This window comes from Nicotiana sylvestris, chromosome 3 (genome assembly GCF_000393655.2).
Source record: "Nicotiana sylvestris chromosome 3, ASM39365v2, whole genome shotgun sequence".
In the NCBI taxonomy this organism is placed as follows: Eukaryota; Viridiplantae; Streptophyta; class Magnoliopsida; order Solanales; family Solanaceae; genus Nicotiana; species Nicotiana sylvestris.
Window position 1 is genome coordinate 212,993,669 of NC_091059.1, and position 20,278 is coordinate 213,013,946.

At 40.1% G+C, this 20,278-nt stretch overlaps 2 protein-coding genes across 2 annotated transcripts; one reads left to right on the forward strand and one right to left on the reverse strand.

Moving 5' to 3' along the window:
* The first annotated feature begins 6,208 nt into the window (after positions 1-6,208).
* Positions 6,209-10,398, forward strand: LOC104217186 (uncharacterized). Its single transcript, XM_009767361.2, has 5 exons — positions 6,209-6,730; positions 8,971-9,021; positions 9,247-9,309; positions 9,390-9,458; positions 9,751-10,398. Exons 1-5 carry the CDS (start codon positions 6,392-6,394, stop codon positions 10,012-10,014), a joined length of 786 nt encoding a protein of 261 aa, XP_009765663.1. The 5' UTR covers positions 6,209-6,391; the 3' UTR covers positions 10,015-10,398.
* A 953-nt stretch (positions 10,399-11,351) lies between these two features.
* Positions 11,352-13,300, reverse strand: LOC104217185 (uncharacterized). Its single transcript, XM_009767360.2, has one exon. It carries the CDS (start codon positions 13,208-13,210, stop codon positions 11,468-11,470), a length of 1,743 nt encoding a protein of 580 aa, XP_009765662.1. The 5' UTR covers positions 13,211-13,300; the 3' UTR covers positions 11,352-11,467.
* Positions 13,301-20,278: the final 6,978 nt, after the last annotated feature.

Below are 20,278 nucleotides of genomic sequence, written 5' to 3' on the forward strand. Positions count from 1 at the left end.
CGAAGCACCTCTTGCTTGACCTTAGACAGTATTTCTGCACTGAAGTCGGCAACAAAGTCAACGAGTACTTGCGATTTAATCGTAGTTTGTGGTTGATATGTTATATATTGCTTGCTCAATTCTATGGCCCATTTGGCCAATCTACCCGACAGTTCGGGTTTGTGCAGAATGCTCCTTAGGGGAAAAGTCGTCACTACCTTTATGGTGTGGCACTGAAAATATAGCCTGAGCTTGCGTGAAGCTATGACCAATGCCAGAGATAATGTTTCGAGGCGGGGATACCTTGTTTTGGCGTCAACTAAGGTTTTGTTGATATAGTAAATCGAAGATTGTGTACCTTTGTTTTCACGGACCAAAACTGTGCTTACTACGACTTCAGAGATGGCTAGGTAGACAAGAAGGCATTCGCCTGGCTCTGCCTTGGCGAGTAACGACGGCGAGGACAAGTAGGTTTTCAGTTTTCTTAGGGCGTCGACACATTCCAAATTCCACTGGAGCCCGTTTTCTTTCTTTAGCACATTGAAAAATTTATGGCACCTATCCGATAAACGTGAGATGAACCTTGACAGGGCAGCTATCCGACCTATCAGCCTTTATACCTACTTTATTCTGGTTAATGTTTCTGGTATTCCCTCGAAGGCCTTAGTCTGAACTGGATTGACCTTGATGCCTCTTTGTGACACTAGGAAATCAAGGAATTTGCCCTAAGTTACGCCGAAGGCGCATTTTTCAGGGTTTAGTTTCCCGCCTTAATATGTCGAAGGCTTCCTTCAGGTGATCGATGTGGTCTTCTTTCCTTTTCGACATAACTAACATGTCGTCGATGTAGACTTTCATTGTTACCGAGTTGTTCTGTGAACATCTTGGTGACCAATCTCTGGTACGTCGCCCCTGTATTCTTAAGTTCAAACGGCATGAACCGGTAGTAGTACGTTCCCTGGTGAGTGATGAAAGTGGTTTTATCCTGGTCCTCTTCCTCTATGAGGATCTGGTTATAACCCGAGTAGGCATCTAAAAAGCTTAGCAACTCGTGTCCCGCTGTTGCATCGATGAGCTGGTCGATGTGTGGCAATGGAAAGGAGTGTTTTGGGCATGCATTGTTTAGGTCTATGAAATATACACACATCCACCACTTTCCGTTTTTCTTCTTTACCATGACCACATTGGTGACCCACTAGGGATATTTTGACTTTCGAACGGAGCCATTTGCGAGCAGCTTATCAACTTCTTCGCTCACGGCTTTATTGATTATAGTGTTGAACTTCCTCCTCATATGCCACACTGACGGGTAGAGGGGGTCAATATTCAGTTTGTGCGTGGCGATGTATTTCGGGATGCCTGGCATATCTGCATGGGAGAAGGAAAACAGATCGACACTGTCAGTTAAGAATTTACGAAACTTACATGGTTCCGAGAGATTGTGCCCGATATAAGCCTTTTTTGTGCTGTCATTGTTGTCTAGTAGAATAGGATCGAGATCCTCTATTGTTGACTCGGAGGCTTCTACGATGTCGGGATCCTTGATAACGTCTATCCGTACGTTGAGTTTGGTTCCTGACACCTCTGATTGCTATGCTTTCGTGCTTGCTCCTTTGCGTTGTTGGGTGTGTGCGCAATTGTGAGCGATGCGATAGTATTCTTGTGCGGTGCATTGTTCACCCCAGATGCTGAATAACCCCCATGGAGTAGGAAACTTAATTACTTGATAGAGACTTGACGTGTATCCATGGGCGCCCTATGATAGCATTGTAGGCTATATCTTGGTCCATGACGTGAAACGTTGTTTCCAGGGTGACTCCTCCAGCTAGAACGGGTAGCACTATCTCTCCAGATGTTCGCTCGACTGCATTATTAAAGCTTGTTAGTGTTATGCAATATGGTATTATTCTATCTTTGAGTCTTATCTGTATGAGGACTCGAGGATGGATAATACACGTGCCACTTTCGTTATCTACCATTATTCTTTTTACATCAGTATTTGCAATACGTAAAGTGATAACAAGAGCATCGTAGTGAGGGAAAGACAAACTGTCGGTATCTGATTTATCGAAGATGATACTATCTTCGAGAGCATTATACCATTCATGAGTGATCGACCGTTTGAGTTTATGTGTGGTGGTGAACTTTACATGGTTGATTGTTGTGTCATCGCCTCAGCCGAAGATCATCTGTATGGTACGAGCGGGAGAGGGCGGTTTTGGAAGTCCTTGGGGTTGTTCGCGTCCGCGGGCAAAGTTAGCCCGTCCTCGGTCGCTCAGCAACTCTTTCAGGTGCCCCTAATTTAGCATTCTTACTACCTCCTGCCGCAGTCCTATGCAATCTTCTGTTTTATGACCCTTTTCTTGGTGGAATTCGCAAAGAACGTTCGACTTCCGAGTACTTGGGTCGGACTTTATCTTTTGCGGCCATTGTACCTTCGTGTAGAGTTTCTGTAGTGCGTACACTATTTTTGAAGGAGAGACACAAAAATTGTGAGCAGATAAGAGTGGAGGCATAACTTTCTCATGTCGGTGTGGTGTTGTATGTCGAGGACGGGCATTTGTGTGCCGCGGATGAGGTGGTATGGATGTCGTGATGTAGGGCTGAAGCCTTTCTCGGCTGAGACGGGGCCCCAACTGATCTCTTCATCCATCGTTGCGACGATCTTTCCTTGCTTCAGCTTGAACTAACGTCAACCATTGGATCAGACTGTTGAGATGGTCCTCGTCGGCTCTTACCTTGGCACAGTAGGCGTTGTAAATTTCTTCCCAAGTGGTTGGAGGGTATTCCTGTTTAACTCGTTCTGGAAGGCTGCTACCGCCATTCTCTTTGACACATTTGGCAAGCTCATTCTCACCTTGTTAAACCGAGCTAAGAAGTCCCCGAGTCTCTCGCCGTGCATCTGCCTGACGGCAAATATGTCGTTTACCCCAGCTTCCGCCTTTTTTAGCTCCTGCATGAGCGGTGACAAACTTGTCCGCCATTTCTTTGAACGTGCTGGTAGTTGTGAGTACCAGGTCAGGGCTCCCCCTATTAGGGTTTCGCCGAACTTTTTCAGTAGCACCGATGGTACCCGTTCTTTCAAAAGATCGTTACCTTTTACGGTTGTGACGTAGTGGATGATATGATCTTCTGTATCGGTAGTACCGTCATATATCTTCAGGTATGGTGGCATTTTGAAGGTTTTTGAAATGGCGTGAGGGACTGCTTCCTCATTGTATGGTTGCTCGATGAATCAACCAACGTCCCGTTTTGGTAACAACTTTGGGGCGCCTGGTATTTTGTCGACCCTTTCTTGGTGCTCCTTCATCTGGTCACGGAGTACCTTATTCTCATTTTCCATTTCCTCCATTTTCTTTAGAACGACTGCGAGCGTGTCATTACCTACGTCAACACTAGTGCGAGTGTTACCTGTGCGGGGGATGTCTTGTTCATTAGTGATCATCGTGACATCTGCGTGTGAAATGTCTCTATTATCCCTTTGAGCGGGTTTATCAAGTGCGTTGTTCAGAGTTCTTGTTAGCCACTCTTCCAGTAGTCTTCTTACTGTCGGTGGTGCCTCTCCAGCAGTTACGCTTTCATGCGGGGGAGGTGAAGCGTCTCCCCTAGGTGTGGTGTTTGGTGTCACGTTTTCGTTATCTTCCCTGCTGTCTTCGTTGATGGTGTTCAGGATGTTGGTTGTGACACCTGCTATTCCTTTTATCCTTGCATCTCCTTTTCCTGTCATTGTTAGTTTGTGAGCTAGGAAGAGGTAATTATCCCTTTCTATGATTTAGATGAAACTGAAATCTAAACTAAAGATGTCCCCACATACGACGCCAAATTGTTTGACCAAAAGATGACAAAACCTTTTTGATTAAAATAATTAATGATAATGTTGAGGTCAATCTTAGTCAAGCACAATAAAATCTAGATCAAGTGATGGAAGGAGTAAGCAAGATGAATGATGTAACAAATATGTTGGAATCAAATAAATGCTCATAAATGTGAAGACTTAAATGCACAATCAATCTTAAGTATGAGATGATTGGGGAATCTTTGAATCTTCTCCGATGAACAAGACTGCTTTTGTATTCACTCTCAGATGATTCTTTTACAAAGTGTTCTTTTGTCTTTTTTCTCTTGTCCCCCCTTTCTTTACTCACTCTTCCTATTTATAAGGGACAATCTCCCAAAAAACCCTAAAAGGTACAATATAGAGAATATTCGACTGACCACCCTTGATCGTTGTCTTTCACCACGACAACCATCAGACGGTGCATCATGATAACCTCGTTCCTCGTCCTACTCGGTAACGGTCATGATTGCCAAATTTGGACTCATACGCGTACACGCTCCTAATCTCATCTCATTATTTCGATACTTGAAAGTTTGTGAATCTTGGGATTCTTCACATCAAAGTCGAATGGGAACTGGGAAGATAGTAAAACAGTACTAGTGGACGTCACCAAGGGGAAATTGCGCTCTCTCGCAGTAATATTTTGTTTTGTTTGACTTTTCTTTCAAAGTTTTAATACGGAGTATAAATATAGTATATTTTAAGATTTATGAAAATTTCAATAAATATTATATTTTGAACTTATAATCTTAACAGATACAACAGGTTCTGTGTAAAGTTAAACTCATTAAATTTAAATTTTAATTTCCCTTTTGATTAATGATACTGTTTTCTTTCTTCATTACATTAATCTACTCTTTTTGCTAAATAAAACCAACCATCACGTGATACGGCATGATGCTTGAGTTAATAATGAACTTGGAAATACTATATTTAAAGGTAAAGAAGTAAAGTAGGCACACCTCTTCAGACAGGCAAGTACCATGCTTCTGCCCTTTTAACATCTTTTCTATGGATCAAACTTGAATTCGTTCCTTTTCTAAGCTCCTCGCAATCTGAAAGCAATCGATCATACCACGGTTTTTTATTATAACTACTTTCAGGAATCTGTTATATATTATACAAGAGAGAAAAAAAGCTTGATATTTATGCAAAAAAAAAAAAATAAAAAAAAATACAAGATATATGTCTTTATCACTTAATAATGACTAAATGATATATACAAATTCACTTTACTTTGAGACTTGTAAAGTTAAATTGTCTGATTTAATTTAAATACCATATGAAGATAAGTATTTTGTTAAATTATCCCACATTCGTTAAGGTACGAAATATTTATCTCATATGATCTTGATTAATTCTTATCTTATTAGCTAGTTTTGACGTTGAGTCCAAGACATATATTATTCTTAGATTGATCTTTCATAAAATAGTCAAAGTTCACTTGAATTGACAAGGAAAGTAATGAATGGATAACAGAGTTGCAACAAGTGATAATGTTTTTGAGCACACAAAATATTTAGAAAACAATGTGCCAGCTACTAGTGAAGATTACAAAGCAATAGAAGAGGAATACTGTAAAGGCATTATTATAATGTTTGAATTTATTTATTTTGTAAGTTTAAATAAAATCAGTGTTTTTAAAAATTTCAGAAAATTTAGATAAGGTAAGTTTTCATTGGATGGAAGTAACCATAAGAAGAGTGTCATATGCGGCATCATGTACGCATAAAACCAGCCAATTAGGTCCCCACTCTCACAAATAACACCACCTCAACCCTCAAACAGACAACATCACCATTCTCCCACTTTCTCTACCACTCTCGTCCCCTCGCGCGTGATTCCTCAGTTACCACAAAGTACACAAACTCACAAAATCCCCATCATCAAAAGCACCGGCTCAGTGCCACGTGTCAATGGTGGGTCCCAATATCGCTTATGTAGAGAAAAGAGAATTAAAAAGAAGCCATAAGTCCATCCCATTTCCAATTGTTGCCTTCCATTCAACACCAACACAAGTGTGCGTGTCAATTGTCATCTTCACTCCATATGTATACACTTTTGCACACTAATTTTCCCCCCAATAATTTACACTATAAAAATAACTAAAAATAATTATATATAATTATTATTTATAAAGTATTTACTTATCCAAAAATAGAAAGAAAATTTCATATTACGTCAAATTATATTAATAGTATATAAAAATATCTTTTACACGCACTATGCAACAACAATAATAATAAATCCAATGTAATCGTACCAGTAATAGAATATGAGGATAATGTACATGCCTTAAACATTTTATATACATACACGCACTTCGGTATTCACATAATAAATTAGTTAGTATATGTGTATATATATAACTTCCTTCATGTCATACTGCTCATTTATTATTTTTAATGTAGCTAGTTTCTCTTTCCGATTTTTCTTTGCCTTTGCCACCACTATCCCCACAATCTCATTCCATTCCTCTCTCATCTTCCTTGTGCCTTCTCCTACACTTTTTCCTTTTCCAACCTCTCTTACTCTTTTCTTTTTCTTCCCTTTCCACTGAAGAAAAACATAGCCATGACTGAAGAGGAGTGGCTTAAAGCGGCTACAATGGATGATACTGTGGTTGCTGAGTTATTGTTGCGTCTCAACCAGGTCAATCCGTCTCCGTCCAAGTCAAAGAAGACAAGCTTACCGCTTGAGTGGACTGTGCGTCAACGCCGGTCTAGACCGATTTCTGTTAATGCTAAGAAACCGGCTCCACGTGCTAGCCCCACTACACCTTTATCCTGGAGTGGCGCCACCTCTGTTAGCGGTGGAGGTGGCGGAGGTAGTGGTTGCGCCGTTGATGGTGGTTGCGAAGAGTCCAGCGGACCTCCTCCTACTTTCAAAACTCCCAGTAGCACGAGATCTAAGGTTCGTATGTTTGTTCCTCACTCTCTCTTTATGTGCGTGTGTTTTATGTACGGTTATAAATTAGTTTATCCATCGCGTGTTTGTTTTATGGTGGATGACGGAGTTTGAGTGAGTTGGTGTGTGGTGGTTGTGGCGAGTTCGTTGACGTGAAGTTCTTCATTGAATTTTTTTTTAAAAAAAATCGCGTGTCATTCGATTCGTTCCTCGTGATTATAATTCGCTTCCAAAATCAGGATTATTCTTTTCAACGCGTCCATTGGAAGCAATAGTTAGACGTGATTTCATTGGTTTCATCACCTGTCACCGTTTTTTCAGTTGAAAACAAAACCATTTTGTGTCCTTTTACGATTAGTTGAGTAGAATTTAAAAGGTTCCCGGTGGGCAGACGGCGGTCGTCGTTGGTGGCTCCGTTTAATTCGACGCGTGTTGACCAAAGTGCCCTGCATATTATAAATCTCCGGACTTTCCATATTCTAAATTACTGTAGCTTATCTTTATTAAAATGAAATATTTACCAGGAGGAGAAAAGTGGTGACTTTACTTCAACGTATGTTGTCAGACGCACAAGATTGAATGACTCTTCACGTTTTTTCTCTCTCTCACACACTTTTCTGCTCACCAGCCGAACCTCCCCATTATTGTGTGCGTCTTCGTGTCACACTTTTGTAGTCCTTAAATGACTGAACTACCCTTTAATTAAGCCGACCTGATGAAGTGACCAAACAGATGTCCCCAGTCTTTGTCGGGGTCGGTTCTCTTTTGAACCATTGGATTTGGTACTGAATTGCAAAAAAAGCATTATCCCCACTATAGCCACGCCACCTCCTCCATTAGTCAAACCCATTTTTGTCCTCATTTTCGTTACTTTTGTTTTCCTAAGTGACTGATAAGGGGCGTTAAAGTCTTTTTACTATATTTGAATTTTGTATGGTTTTGGAGAAAAGGGAGTGGTTCGGAATTTAGATGATAGAGTAAAAAGGATGGCGTGTGTTCGTGGCAAATAGGTCTGCGTTCAGTTTGGTGGTAGTGTTTGATAGTGGTTAAGCACTTTAATATAAATTGTAGTCGTGGAAAGCGGAGGAAATGATCGAGTGGGGTTAGATGTAGAGATAGCTTAAACTGCGGTTCAGAATCTAGTTATCTACCCGTATGAGCTTGTCGTTTTATTCACATCCACAATCTAAATGCCATTTGGAATTGGTGGACGGCAAATGAGAACGAATATTTTGGGGCAACTCACAACTGTACGTAGTCAATTGTTTCATGTGATATTGCTAAGGCTATAGCTAAAGGCTAAAGCTACGTGTAAGACAAATATCAGAAATTCTTAGAATATGTACAGCTACCGCACAACCTTTATTTTTTGTATACTCATCGTTATTAGCTAGTCTCCTACTACTGTAACAACAGAAGAATATTATCAACTTCTGGCGCAGTCAAAAAAGTTAGACAACCAAACTTTCTTCTAGTTAATTAATTAATTTAATAGGCTATAGAGTGTAACAGCTATTGCTTGACAGCTCCTTATTGTAGCATAAATGTTTTACCTTTAGCATGCTTGGCGAGCTAATCAAGAAGTAGCAGCTGTGGAAGTGAAAAGTATTCAGTCAAAGTAGTTTTTTAATGAAGGGATTCATTAGAATTGCATGGGTAAAAAGTCGTCGTAGGTATGATATCTATGACGAAACAGGTGTATAGTTGTCAAAGCAAGAGGTTTATGGTATAGCTAACTTCTACTGTGAGAACGTCACTAAGAATTTTAACTTTGTGGTCCTTCTACAAATCTCTCTGGCTCATTAAGAAGTTACCGTCCCTATTTTTATTACTTCCAGGGACCTTAATGTAGGATTTAATATCACAGATATTGTTGAAAACATAATATGTTAAATTATGAACTTTAGTTTCTCTATTTACCCCCATTTCTTATGCTTTTTGTCTGATAAATTTGTTGATTATATATGAGTTCAGCTTCCTTTAGCCGGTTGGATAAGGATTGCATGTTGGTAGCAGATTGTCCCAAACAGCTTTTGGCTTACATTGTAATTAATGTTTTAAAGACATGATATAGTGTGTTAAATATGTATGCAGTAAAATTTGTTCCCCTTCCATCTAAAACCCCTCGACATGCCTTTCATATATATTTTCTCTTTGTTGAAAATTATTACACACTATATTTTCTTGAAAGTGAGCGCGCTTTTGGTGGACAGATCATTCATTTGCTGATTTTGCTCGACTTTCAGGTTAACAGTACTAGTGATGCTACCACCAGCAAGAGATCAAGAAAGAAAAAGGTTAGGGTAAACCCTCGACTAAGTTATTAATTAAGATAGAATAGTTCATCACAAGTATAACATTGTATATGCAAGAAAGTTTGAAGGAATACCTGTCGCTTCATTTCTTTTACTTTGATTTCTATTAAGCGCCTGATCCCATATGAAACATATTCCATTTCAAATATCCCAGGACTACAAAATTACCTATTCATTTTTTCCTATTTCACTTTCTCTGACAAGCAGACATTGACTGAACTGAAAGAAGAGGAGATCTTGCTAATTAAGGAAAGAAAGCAATTGAAGAAGGTATTTTTCTTGGCTGTTGTGATTAGCTATCCTTACAGTTGAATTGTGTTTAAGTTCCTGAATTAACTCCACTCATGCAGGAATTAGCTTTGGTACGCATCAATCTGGAGAAACAGAGAGATACAAATCAAAACCTGAAAAGAATGAAGGTAAAATTTGGTACTAATTTATTTGGCCGGTCTATTTTAAACTGTATGATATTGTAGGCAACCTTGATATTTCATGCACACCTCTCTTATAGACTGATCAATTTTATCCTAGCAAGGGAATCAACAGCAGTTAATGGTAGCATAAATGATGAGTGTTAGTTTAAACATGTGGATGGATTTTCTTGGTGACTTTCTAAGAATTAAGCAAGGATTACCTACTTTATCTCCGCTACAGATCAAGAAAGAAGGGAAGAATAAAAATTGTATACTAACTTGATGTCCTTTTCTCCAGCTTGATTTGCACCCTCAGCAGGCAAATGAAAGAGGTACACCTGTTGCATGTGATGGAAGAAGTTTGGGTCAGTATCAGCAAGAGGTCCTACCAAGTAATCCAATCATTCCCATCTTCCGGGAAAAAGCCGCAAACAAGGTCTCAATATTGCCATCATATCTGGAAGAGCAGCAAGATGTCGCAGCTTTGGAGTCTAAATTTGTACTCCCAGACCTCAATATTCCGTTTGGTGAGGATTCCAGCACTGAAATTCTTTGTGGGTGAGCTGATATAGTAAAGCATTACACGGGCATCCTCCGACAAAGGAAGACAAGTATAATGAGAAGCATCTATAGCTAGTAAGGGCTAACCCTGTTATAGTATGATTTATGGAGTCAGATGTAACAAAGCACATTCCTCCGCCGCGCAGGTTTTTAGTCATGAAGGTATTGAGGGTAGTTAGGATCTGTGATTTTTTTCTTGAGAAGATGTCAACCGTAGGTTAGAGATCCTAACTCATTAGTTGCAGTAACATTCTTTTCTGACAGGTTTCTTCAATGTCCGATTCTTTGGGGCCAACCCTCATTCCTTCTGAGTTTGAGATAAAATGTAACTATTTCATATAGTAGTCGATCATATTACATGAATACCACGACTCTCTTTGCTCTATTGATGCATAAACTTTCATTACACATTTTATTCGGCTACTATATTTTCACACCAAGGCCCAAGCAGAATCTGCATATCAAGCCAACTGAGGGTTCCTTTTGAAATAATGGCATGAAGTCCTAGATGAAGGTGAAGGATGTGTTGATCATGCTGATCTAAAAGATGAGTGGAAGGCGAAACATTGAACTTCATACAGATTACTGCTTACAAAAATTACTGTAAAGCATATCCAGAATTATACATAGAAATGCTGATCACTGCCATCACAAAGCAGGAATAAATCATGATGGAGGAAATGTGTTAAGAGAGGGTCTTGGATACAATATGTATAGCAAGTCCCCAACACAATGGCCCCTAAAATATCTGCAGTTTATAAAAGATAGATATAGAGGAAATGATTTGAGTGGCTTGTGTTATTTGCATTTCTAAAGCACATATTTATACATGTTTTACATCAAATCGTATCTAATCCTATGATTTTACGACAACAATAAAAATGCAAATAATATCCAATCCATAAAAATTCGAAAGAATCAAAATTTAATCATAAGATAATAACAACAACTTAATCATAAGATAATACTTTATCAAAAAGAACATCCATAATGATAGCAGGTTACTCATTTATTTCCAGTTATTGAGGATCCAGTTTCAACGATCAAGATAGCAGAATTCATCATTTGAACTTGGTTAACAAGAACGAGAAAAACTGGTAAATGCAGGATGCATCTGATGCCTTAAGAATTTTACAGTTTAACTAAAACTAATACACTATTTGTGTATTGGTCGGTTTAAGAGCAAAAATATTTGAATAATACGAAACAATGAAGCCGCAAATAAAGCTGCGCAGGAGCTATTCAAGAATATTGGCACCCTGCTGAGGAGGAAGCGGGTTTGATTGCTGTGTGCAGCTATAAAACAAATTTATAGACACTGGCATACTGCATATTCAATGTCAAATAATTGCATTGGCATTTCAATTTTGATCAAAATTTACAATTATAGAGAAGGATATGCAAAATGGTTGAAAATTCAAAGAGACGCCATTCATAGTTTGTCTTATGGAAAACTAGCCTGAGGACACTAGACATCCGTGGTGCAAGTAAAATCCCCTCAAGCTATCACTAAAAGCAGAGCAACAAGGCGGAATAACTCTCCTTAGTGATGATGACGAGAATACCATACTATTTAGAGAACTGATACTAACTTGAGGACAATTCTTCAAGTTTATCTCTCGCAATGATTTACAATTTTTCACCAATGCATGTATGCCATCTGCTGTCACTCCTTTGCAGTTCTCCAAGTTTAACTTCAATAGGCGAGAACATCTGCTCCCAATAATAGCCAGGCCTTTGTCACTTAAAGCTGAACCAGCTGCATTGATTACCTCAAGATTAGGCAATTCAGTGCCTTGTCCAATATGTGTAATCATTGAACAGTGATCGAGTCGCAAATCCCTCATTTGAATGCACACCTCTAGAACAGAAGCAATACCTGCCTCTGTAAGATTTCTACACGAGGACACATCAAGCATCTCCAAGTTGGGGCAAGCTAAAGCAACTTTTGCGAGAGAGTCATCATCCAGGTACAAGTTATTTGCCAAAATAACAGCCCTGATCCTTGTGTTCTTCACACCATTATGAAATGAATTCGTCATTCCCAAACAAGTATTTTCCATGTTAACGGTTTCTAGTGAAGGACAATTTCTTGCAAGCGTAAAGAACGTAGAAATGGTCAATTTCAGACATTCTCTGAGATTAATGGTAACAAGACTTTGTAGATATTGGGATAAATCTTTCATAGTCTCATCAGTCAAGAAATGTACTTGAACCAAAGATAAGAACTTTAGTGATTGGTACGAACACAGAAGTGAAGAGATACCAGATAGAGTGAAATTTGTACACTCACAAAGTGAAAGCCTAGATAGAGGGAGAGAAGCCTTGGCTACCAAGAAGAGAAATTCATCCGAAATAGTTGAGCTGGAAACATCGAGTGTCTGTAAAGTTCGGCTGCAAGCAACCAAACATTCAAAACCAGGACTTGATCGAGGAATGTGAATCTCAGACACTGAAATCCAATTCAAAGCAGCACAAGTACGTAGCATAGAGAGGATCCCATTTACAGTTATCAAAGTGCAATGCTCCAACTCAATGCCTTGTAAATTTAAACAATTCATAGACAAAGTAACAAGCGAATTATCTGTAATAAAATGATTCCCAGAAACATTAATTTTACGCAAATTGGCCAAATTAACCGATAAAACCGCAATCCCGGAATCAGTCACGATCAAATCACCGTCGATTCTGTTCATCAAACTGAAATCAAATTTCGTCCTTGGATAGCTAATATCAAGCTCTTCCAAAAACGGAAACGACTGTGCTATAGCACACAAATCAGGATCACGTAAAAGAGCGAGATCGCTACACTTCAAAACCCTCAAATCCTTCAATTTACGCCCTAGTTCCTTCAAACCCTTGACAGGTAACTGTTTCTGATTAGAGATATCAAGTTGTTCAAGATTGGATGTATAGGAGACAGAATTGGCAAGATCAACAAGAACATGATCAAGTTCACCGCGAAAATTACTGAGATCAATCGATTTAAGATTCGGAAAACGGCGAATGAGTTTAGCAATTGTACCGTGGATAAGAAGAGTGGAGTCAATTACAGACAAGTGGAGGCGTAAACGATTGGTGAGAGCAAGGAATTGCTTGGACACAGAAGAAAAAGATTCCACATCGGATTGGTGATGGAGACGATTGAATATCAGTTCCCAGCATTCTTCAGGCAAATCTTTGCAATTAATCGCCATTGATTTCAGCTAATTAGGGCAAAAAATGGATGAAAATTGGATCGAGCGATTAAAGAGATTATTGGGAATTCCACAATCTATGAAAGAGAATCCCGGACTTGAGGCTACTAATATTGTTGAAGTGGGGTTTATTTTCACGTCATCTGTGGGCCAGCTAGGCAACTATAACAGGATGGGGTTTCATTTACTCCATTTCAATTTTGAAATTTAAATTTAAGATTCGCACTAATGGATCCTATCATTGATCTTATAAATTATAAATATTTTCCGCACTGTAACAGCTTAAATTTTAGTGGAGTAATAATTAAGCCCTTTTAATTTACTTTTAAATATATGCAAGCAAATCTTAATTTAACTATCTCCTTTTCTTCATTCTCACCACATAAGATCATCAGTCACACTATTATTTCTGTGCATCGCATATTTTACACTATAATTTATCGAATTTCTCATCTATTTAGTATTTTTTCATATATTTATTCAATTACCTATAATGAAAATAAATTGTTATGCATAGAGTTAAGAAGGTAAATCTATATTAACTTAATATATTCATTAATGAGTATGAAAAATGAAAGAATTTTGAGTGACAAAATAACAAAAGTAAAATTACTTGTTTTTAGGAATTTTATTAATGGGAATACAAACTCGATATTCTATGAACAGAAACTAAAAATAAAAGAGGGAACATCAAATACATAATATACCTAATAATAACTAACAATTGTTGAAAACAACGATATCTTTAGTGGTAGATTTATATAGGAGATTTCTTATTTATATTGTGAAATAATTTAGAATCAAAATATAAAACCAAAGAAGATTATTTACTAAAGCGTTTAATAAGGTGAAATAAAAAGAAGAAAAGAAGAACACAAAAGAAAAGTTAACAAACTTTGCGGAAATTAATAAAATATCATGATGTGGAGGTAAGAATGATGATCTAAAGTCCAAACGGAAATATAGGTGTATGGGTCAAAATTAGGTCTGGTTTAGCGAAGGGAGACGGACGAGCTGAGGCCAAGGTCGAAATCAAGCACGGTACAACGATGATGGGTCGCTCAAAGGGAGAGACCAGTACCGAGGTCGAATAAAGAGCAAACAGTTGCAACTGTTAGAATATTCCTAGGATTATGAATTAGAATATTCTATTGAATATTCCCCCATATTATATTTTTTTAGGGTTTTCTAGGGATATCTCTTATAAATAGGAAAAGAGAGGAAACAAAAGGGGATTCAGAACCATTATAAAAGAACATCTTGTAAAGAGTTGACTATCAAGAATATACAAAAAGCTTGTCTTGTCTCTTTTGTTTGATTCCATCACATAACATTCCTCTTTAGTTCACAAGATCCAAGAACACATAGTTCACTTCCATTGTCTGCTGTCGCACGTTGTAGTCAGAGGAAGGAATCATCCATCTCATCCAACATTTGGGTGACAAATTCCTTCTTATTACATTTAATGCCATTTATCACACTTATTGCATATTTTCATTCTCATATTTATTACTAGTCATTGAGCATTAACTCAGCATTTGTTGACTTGAACACGATCTCATACCGTCCAAGTTGTTTAATTTCGGATCTGAAATTTATTACTTTGAACTTGGATTCACCCCTTGTCTATTTATCAAATTGGTTTAACTAAAAAGGGCTTAAAACATTTTGGTCAAATAATTTGGTGCCGTCTGTGGGGAGGTCCTAGTTAAAAAGTTTAGCTTCTTCTAGATCTAAAAAAAACTCCTTTTTTTCTTCTTTGCACAAGCTAACAGTGACAAGAAAAGGAGAGGAAAGACTGAAAACAGTGATGGGTGTCACTACCAATCTCCTAGGCACCATCAACGAGGTGGACAGGGAAGACGAGGAGAATGTGACGCCGAGCGCCTCACCCAGGCAAAGTGATTCACCTCCTCCTCATGGGAGTGTAACTGCTTCACATGAGAAGGGAACCTCCACGTCCATGATGGAAGAAGCGCCGCCCACAATGAAAAAGTTATTGGATGCGTGACTGACAAGTACCCTAAGCAATATACTTGACAAACCCGTTCAAGGGGCGAGTAGGAATGTCGCACGAGTTGACACCCTAACAACCATCAACGAGCAACACGCTCCTCCTCCAACATGTAACACTCACACCGTTATTGACGCAGGTAATGACGCCCTCGTAGCTGTTCCGAATAAAATAGAAGAAATGGAGAATGAGAATAAGGCGCCCCGCGATCAAATGAGGGAGCGCTAAGAAAGAGTTAATAAGATACCAGGCACCTTGAAACTCCTGCCAAAACGGGATATCGGTCGGTTCGTGGAACAACCATACAACGATGAGGCAGCCCCACATGCCATACCCAAAACCTTCAAAATGTCACCATATCTAAAAATATACGACGGCACAACGGACCCTGAAGACCATATCATTCATTACGTCACGGCAGTAAAAGGCAACGATCTCTCGAAAGAGCAGGTGCTGTCGATACTGCTGAAGAAGTTCGGTGAAACCCTAATAGGAAGAGCCTTAACATGGTACTCACAATTACTAGCACGCTCCATAATGACGTTCAAGAAAATGGCCGATAAGTTCGTCACCGCCCATGCCGGGGCCAGGAAAGCGAAAGCTAGAGTGAACGACATATTCACCATCAAACAATCGCCTAGCAAAGGACTCAGGGACTTCCTCGCCCGGTTCAACATAGTAAGAATGAGCTTGCCAAACGAGTCAGAAGGGATGGCGGTAACGACCTATCAAAACGGGTTAAACGGGAATGGGTTGAGGGCGACCAGAAACCTATTTAGCAAACTCATGAAATACCCTCCCATTACATGGGAAGAAATTCACAACGCTTACTGTGCCGAGGTGAGAGCAGATGAGGACTACCTCAAAGGTCCAACCCAATGGCTAACGACAGTCCAAATGAAATCAAGGAAAGATCATCGGAGTGACAACCGAAGGGATCACGCAGGTCCACACCTCAACCAGAAAAGGCACCAACCATACATCATAACGACTGCCCCACTACCTCCCCGTCAAGCCGAAGGGTCGTCTAGGACACAAACGGGCAAAACGAAGAGGTATGCCTCCACTTTTATCTACTCACAATTTTTTTATTTCTTCTTCAGAAATAGTTTACGCCCTAGAGAAGCTCGGTCCCAAGGTAAAATGGCCACAAAAGATGAAGTTGGATCCAAATTCTAGAAAGTCGAATGCCCTCTGTGAGTTCCATCAGGAACGAGGCCACAAGACCGAGGATTGAATAGCCCTACGACAAGAAGTAGTAAACATGCTCCACCAAGGACAATTAAAGGAGTTGATAAGTGACCGAGGGAGAGCCAATTTCGCCCATAAACAACAATCAACCATGTGAAGTTCACTACCACACACAAATTGACTATATCACCCATGAATGGTATGATGATCTCGAAGACAGTATCATCTTCGATAAGTCAGATACCTACGGTTTGGCCTTTACTCATTTCGACGCTCTTGTCATTACTTTACGAATTTCAGATACCGATGTAAAAAGAATCATGATAGATGACGGGAGCAGCACGTGTATTATCCACCCCAGAGTTCTCACATAAATAAGACTCGAGGATAAGATAGTACCACGCTGCATAATACTAACAGGATTTAACAATTCAGTTGAACGAACCTCCGAAGAGATAACATTGCCCGTCCTAGCGGGGGGCGTCACCTTGGAAACAATATTCCATGTCATGAACCAAGACACAGCCTACAACTCCATTATAGGGTGACCCTGGATACACGCTATAAGGGTTTTCCTGTCCAGTTTATACCAGGTCATCAAGTTCCCTACCCCATGGGGAATATTCAGCATCTGCACTGAAAAGTGCTCAGCTTAAGAATGCTACCGCATCACCCAAGATTGCACATACACCCAACAGTTAAGAGAGAAGGGCTCAGGAGTATAGCAATTACCGAAGTCGGGGTCCGAGTCTGACGAACAAACATACGTCATCAAAGACCCCGACATCGTGGAAGCTACAAGGTCAATAGTCGAAGACCTCGATCTCGTCCAGCTGGACGAAAGCGGCCATAACAAAAAAGCCTACATCGGCCACAAACTCACAAAACTAGGTAAATTCCATAAATTTTTAACTGATAATGCCGATCTGTTTGCTTTCTCCTATGCAGATATGCCAGGTATCCCGAAAGACATTGTAACACCAAGCTGAATGTCAATCCACTCTACCCGCTAGTACAACAAATCAAAAGAAAGTTCAATGCTGCAATCAGTGAGGTTGTCCATAAAGAGGTAGAAAAATTGCTCGCCAACGTTTCCATTTGAGAATCAAAGTACCCCCAATGGGGGTGAAAAAGAAAAAACGGGAAATGGCGCATATGCATAGACTTCATGGACCTAAACAAAGCCTGCCCGAAAGATTCCTTCCCGTTGCCTCACATCGTCAGCTTATCGACTCCACAACAAAACATAAGTTATTAAGCTTCTTGGACGCCTACTCAGGCTACAACCAAATCCTCATGGAGGAGGAGGACCAAGAAAAAATCACTTTCATCACCCATCAAGGGACGTACTGCTATAGAGTCATGCCATTCGGAATGAAAAATGCAGGGGCGACCTATCAAAGGCTGGTCACCAAGATGTTCAAAGAGCAACTCGGCAAAACAATGAAAGTCTATATAGATGACATGCTAGTCAAATCAAAAAGAAAAGAATACCACATCGACTACCTGAGGGAAGCCTTCGACATACTTAGACAATACGGCATGAAGATGAACCCCTAAAAGTGTGCTTTCCGCGTGACCTCGGAAAAGTTCCTCGATTTTTGGTGTCGTAGAGAAGCATCGAGGTTAATCCCGACCAAATCAAGGCTATAGAGGGAATACCTGAAATTTTGACCAACAAGAAACAAGTGCAAAAGTTGATCGGCCGTATAGCCGCCTTGTCAAGGTTCATCTTACGATCCTCTGACAGATGCCACAAATTCTTCAACGTACTCAAAAAGGACAACTGACTCCAGTGGAATTCCGAATGCGTCAATGCCTTAAGAGAACTAAAGGCATACTCATCCTCACCCCCATTACTCGCCAAGGCAGAACCAGGCGAATGTCTCTTAATCTACCTGGTCATATCCGATGTTGCAGTAAGCGCAGTCTTGGTCCGTAAAAACAAAGGTACGCAATCTACAATCTAATACATTATCAAAACCCTGGTCGATGCCGAAACGAGGTATTCTCAGCTCTAGAAACTATCATTGGCATTAGTCGTAGCTTCACGAAAGTTGAGACCTTATTTCCAATGCCACCCCATCTCGGAGGTCACGACCTTCCCCCTAAGAAGCATCTTATATAAACCCAAGCTTTCGGGTAGATTGGCCAAGTGGGCCATCGAATTAAGCGAGTACGATATAACATATCATCTACGAACAACGATAAAGTCGCAAGTACTCGCCGACTTCAGCGCCAAAATACTACCTGAGGCCGAGCAGGAAGCCTCCCGCACCTCTCCCAAGTTACACAACCTATGGGTTCGGTACACCGATGGTGCCTCCAATGCGGCAGGATCTGGACTGGGCCTCGTGCTAGAGGTCCCAACAAACGAAGTCATTCGCTAGCCCATAAGGTGTCCCGACACGACTAACAATAAGGCCAAGTATAAGGCCGTAATTGTAGGACTGAAACTAGCTCTCAAGTATGGAGCACAACGAGTCATCCTCTGATGTGACTCACAACTTGTCGTCAACGAAGTCATCGAGACTTTCCAAATTAAAGAACAAAGGCTACAAAAATATCAGGCAGAACTTCATAAGCTACTTCCTAAGTTTGATGAGTGCCAACTCAACCAGATACTCCGAGCATAAAACATCGAAGCATACGGCTTTGCCAAATTAGCAGCGGCCACCAAGAACATAAGCAAAAAAGAAAACATGGTCACCGTCCTCCGTTTGTTGATAGACCAAATTGAGGTATGCACTATAAACTTGACTTGGGACTGGCACAACTGTATTATGTTATATTTGCAGTACGGAGTGCTCCCACCCGACAAAAATGAAGCCAAAAAACTTTGAATGCAAGCGGCTCGATACAACATCATCAACCATGAGTTGTACAAAAGAACGTTTGGTGGTCCCTTGGCGAAGTGCCTAGGACCAAACCAAACTAGGCGCGTTCTCGAAGAAGTACACGAAGGCCACTATGGAGCACATACCGATAATCGAGCCCTCGTTAGATGCCTCATACGTGCAGGCTATTACTGGCCCACCATGAAAAAGGAAGCCATCGACTTCGTTAGAAAGTGTGAACAATGCCAAAAATATGCTCCAATGATCCACTAGGCGGCGAGCACCTCCACTCCGTCACATCGCCTTTGCCATTCATCAAATGGGGGATGGACATCGTCGGACCCCTTCCAGCAGAACGAGGTAATATACGATTTCTTTTGGTTTTAACTGACTATTTTTTCAAGTGGGTATAAGCAGGTGCATTAGTCCAAATACGCGAATAGGAAGTTATCACATTCATATGGAGGAACATCATATGCCGCTTCGACATCCCCAAAGAAATCAGTTGTGACACCGGACCCCAATTCATCGGAAAAAAGACTGCCGGATTCTTTGAGAAATGACACATCAAGCGAATACTCTCCACACCATATCATCCCGCAGGCAACGTTCAGGAGGAGTCCTCCAACAAAATAATACTGAACATCATGAAGAAGAAGCTTGAGGATGCCAAGGGACTGTGGCCGGAACTGCTATGGGTATACTGCACCACGTCAAAAACAAACACATGAGAAATGCCATATTCACTAGTCTATAGGACTAACGCAGTGATACTAGTCAAAGTCGGGGAACCAAGTTTGATATACTCCAATGAAAGCGGATCAAGTAACGATGAAAGCAGAAAGCAAACCTCGACGAAATAGATGAGCAAAAAGATATGGCCTACGTAAGAATGATAGCTAAAAAACAACAAGCAGAACGATACTACAACAAAAAAGCCAAAGTTAGACCACTCAAAGTAGGGGACTATGTACTCAAAGCCAAAACACAAGCGAGCAAAGACCTACGGGAAGGCAAAATGGGAAC

Coding starts and splice junctions, on each gene's coding strand:
- LOC104217186 (XM_009767361.2), top strand. CDS start 6,392: ATGACTGAAGAGGAGTGGCTTAAAGCGGCTACAATGGATGATACTGTG. Junction 9,310..9,389: donor AAAGAAAGCAATTGAAGAAG/GTATTTTTCTTG, acceptor CCACTCATGCAG/GAATTAGCTTTGGTACGCAT. Junction 9,459..9,750: donor AAAACCTGAAAAGAATGAAG/GTAAAATTTGGT, acceptor CCTTTTCTCCAG/CTTGATTTGCACCCTCAGCA.
- LOC104217185 (XM_009767360.2), bottom strand. CDS start 13,210: ATGGCGATTAATTGCAAAGATTTGCCTGAAGAATGCTGGGAACTGATA.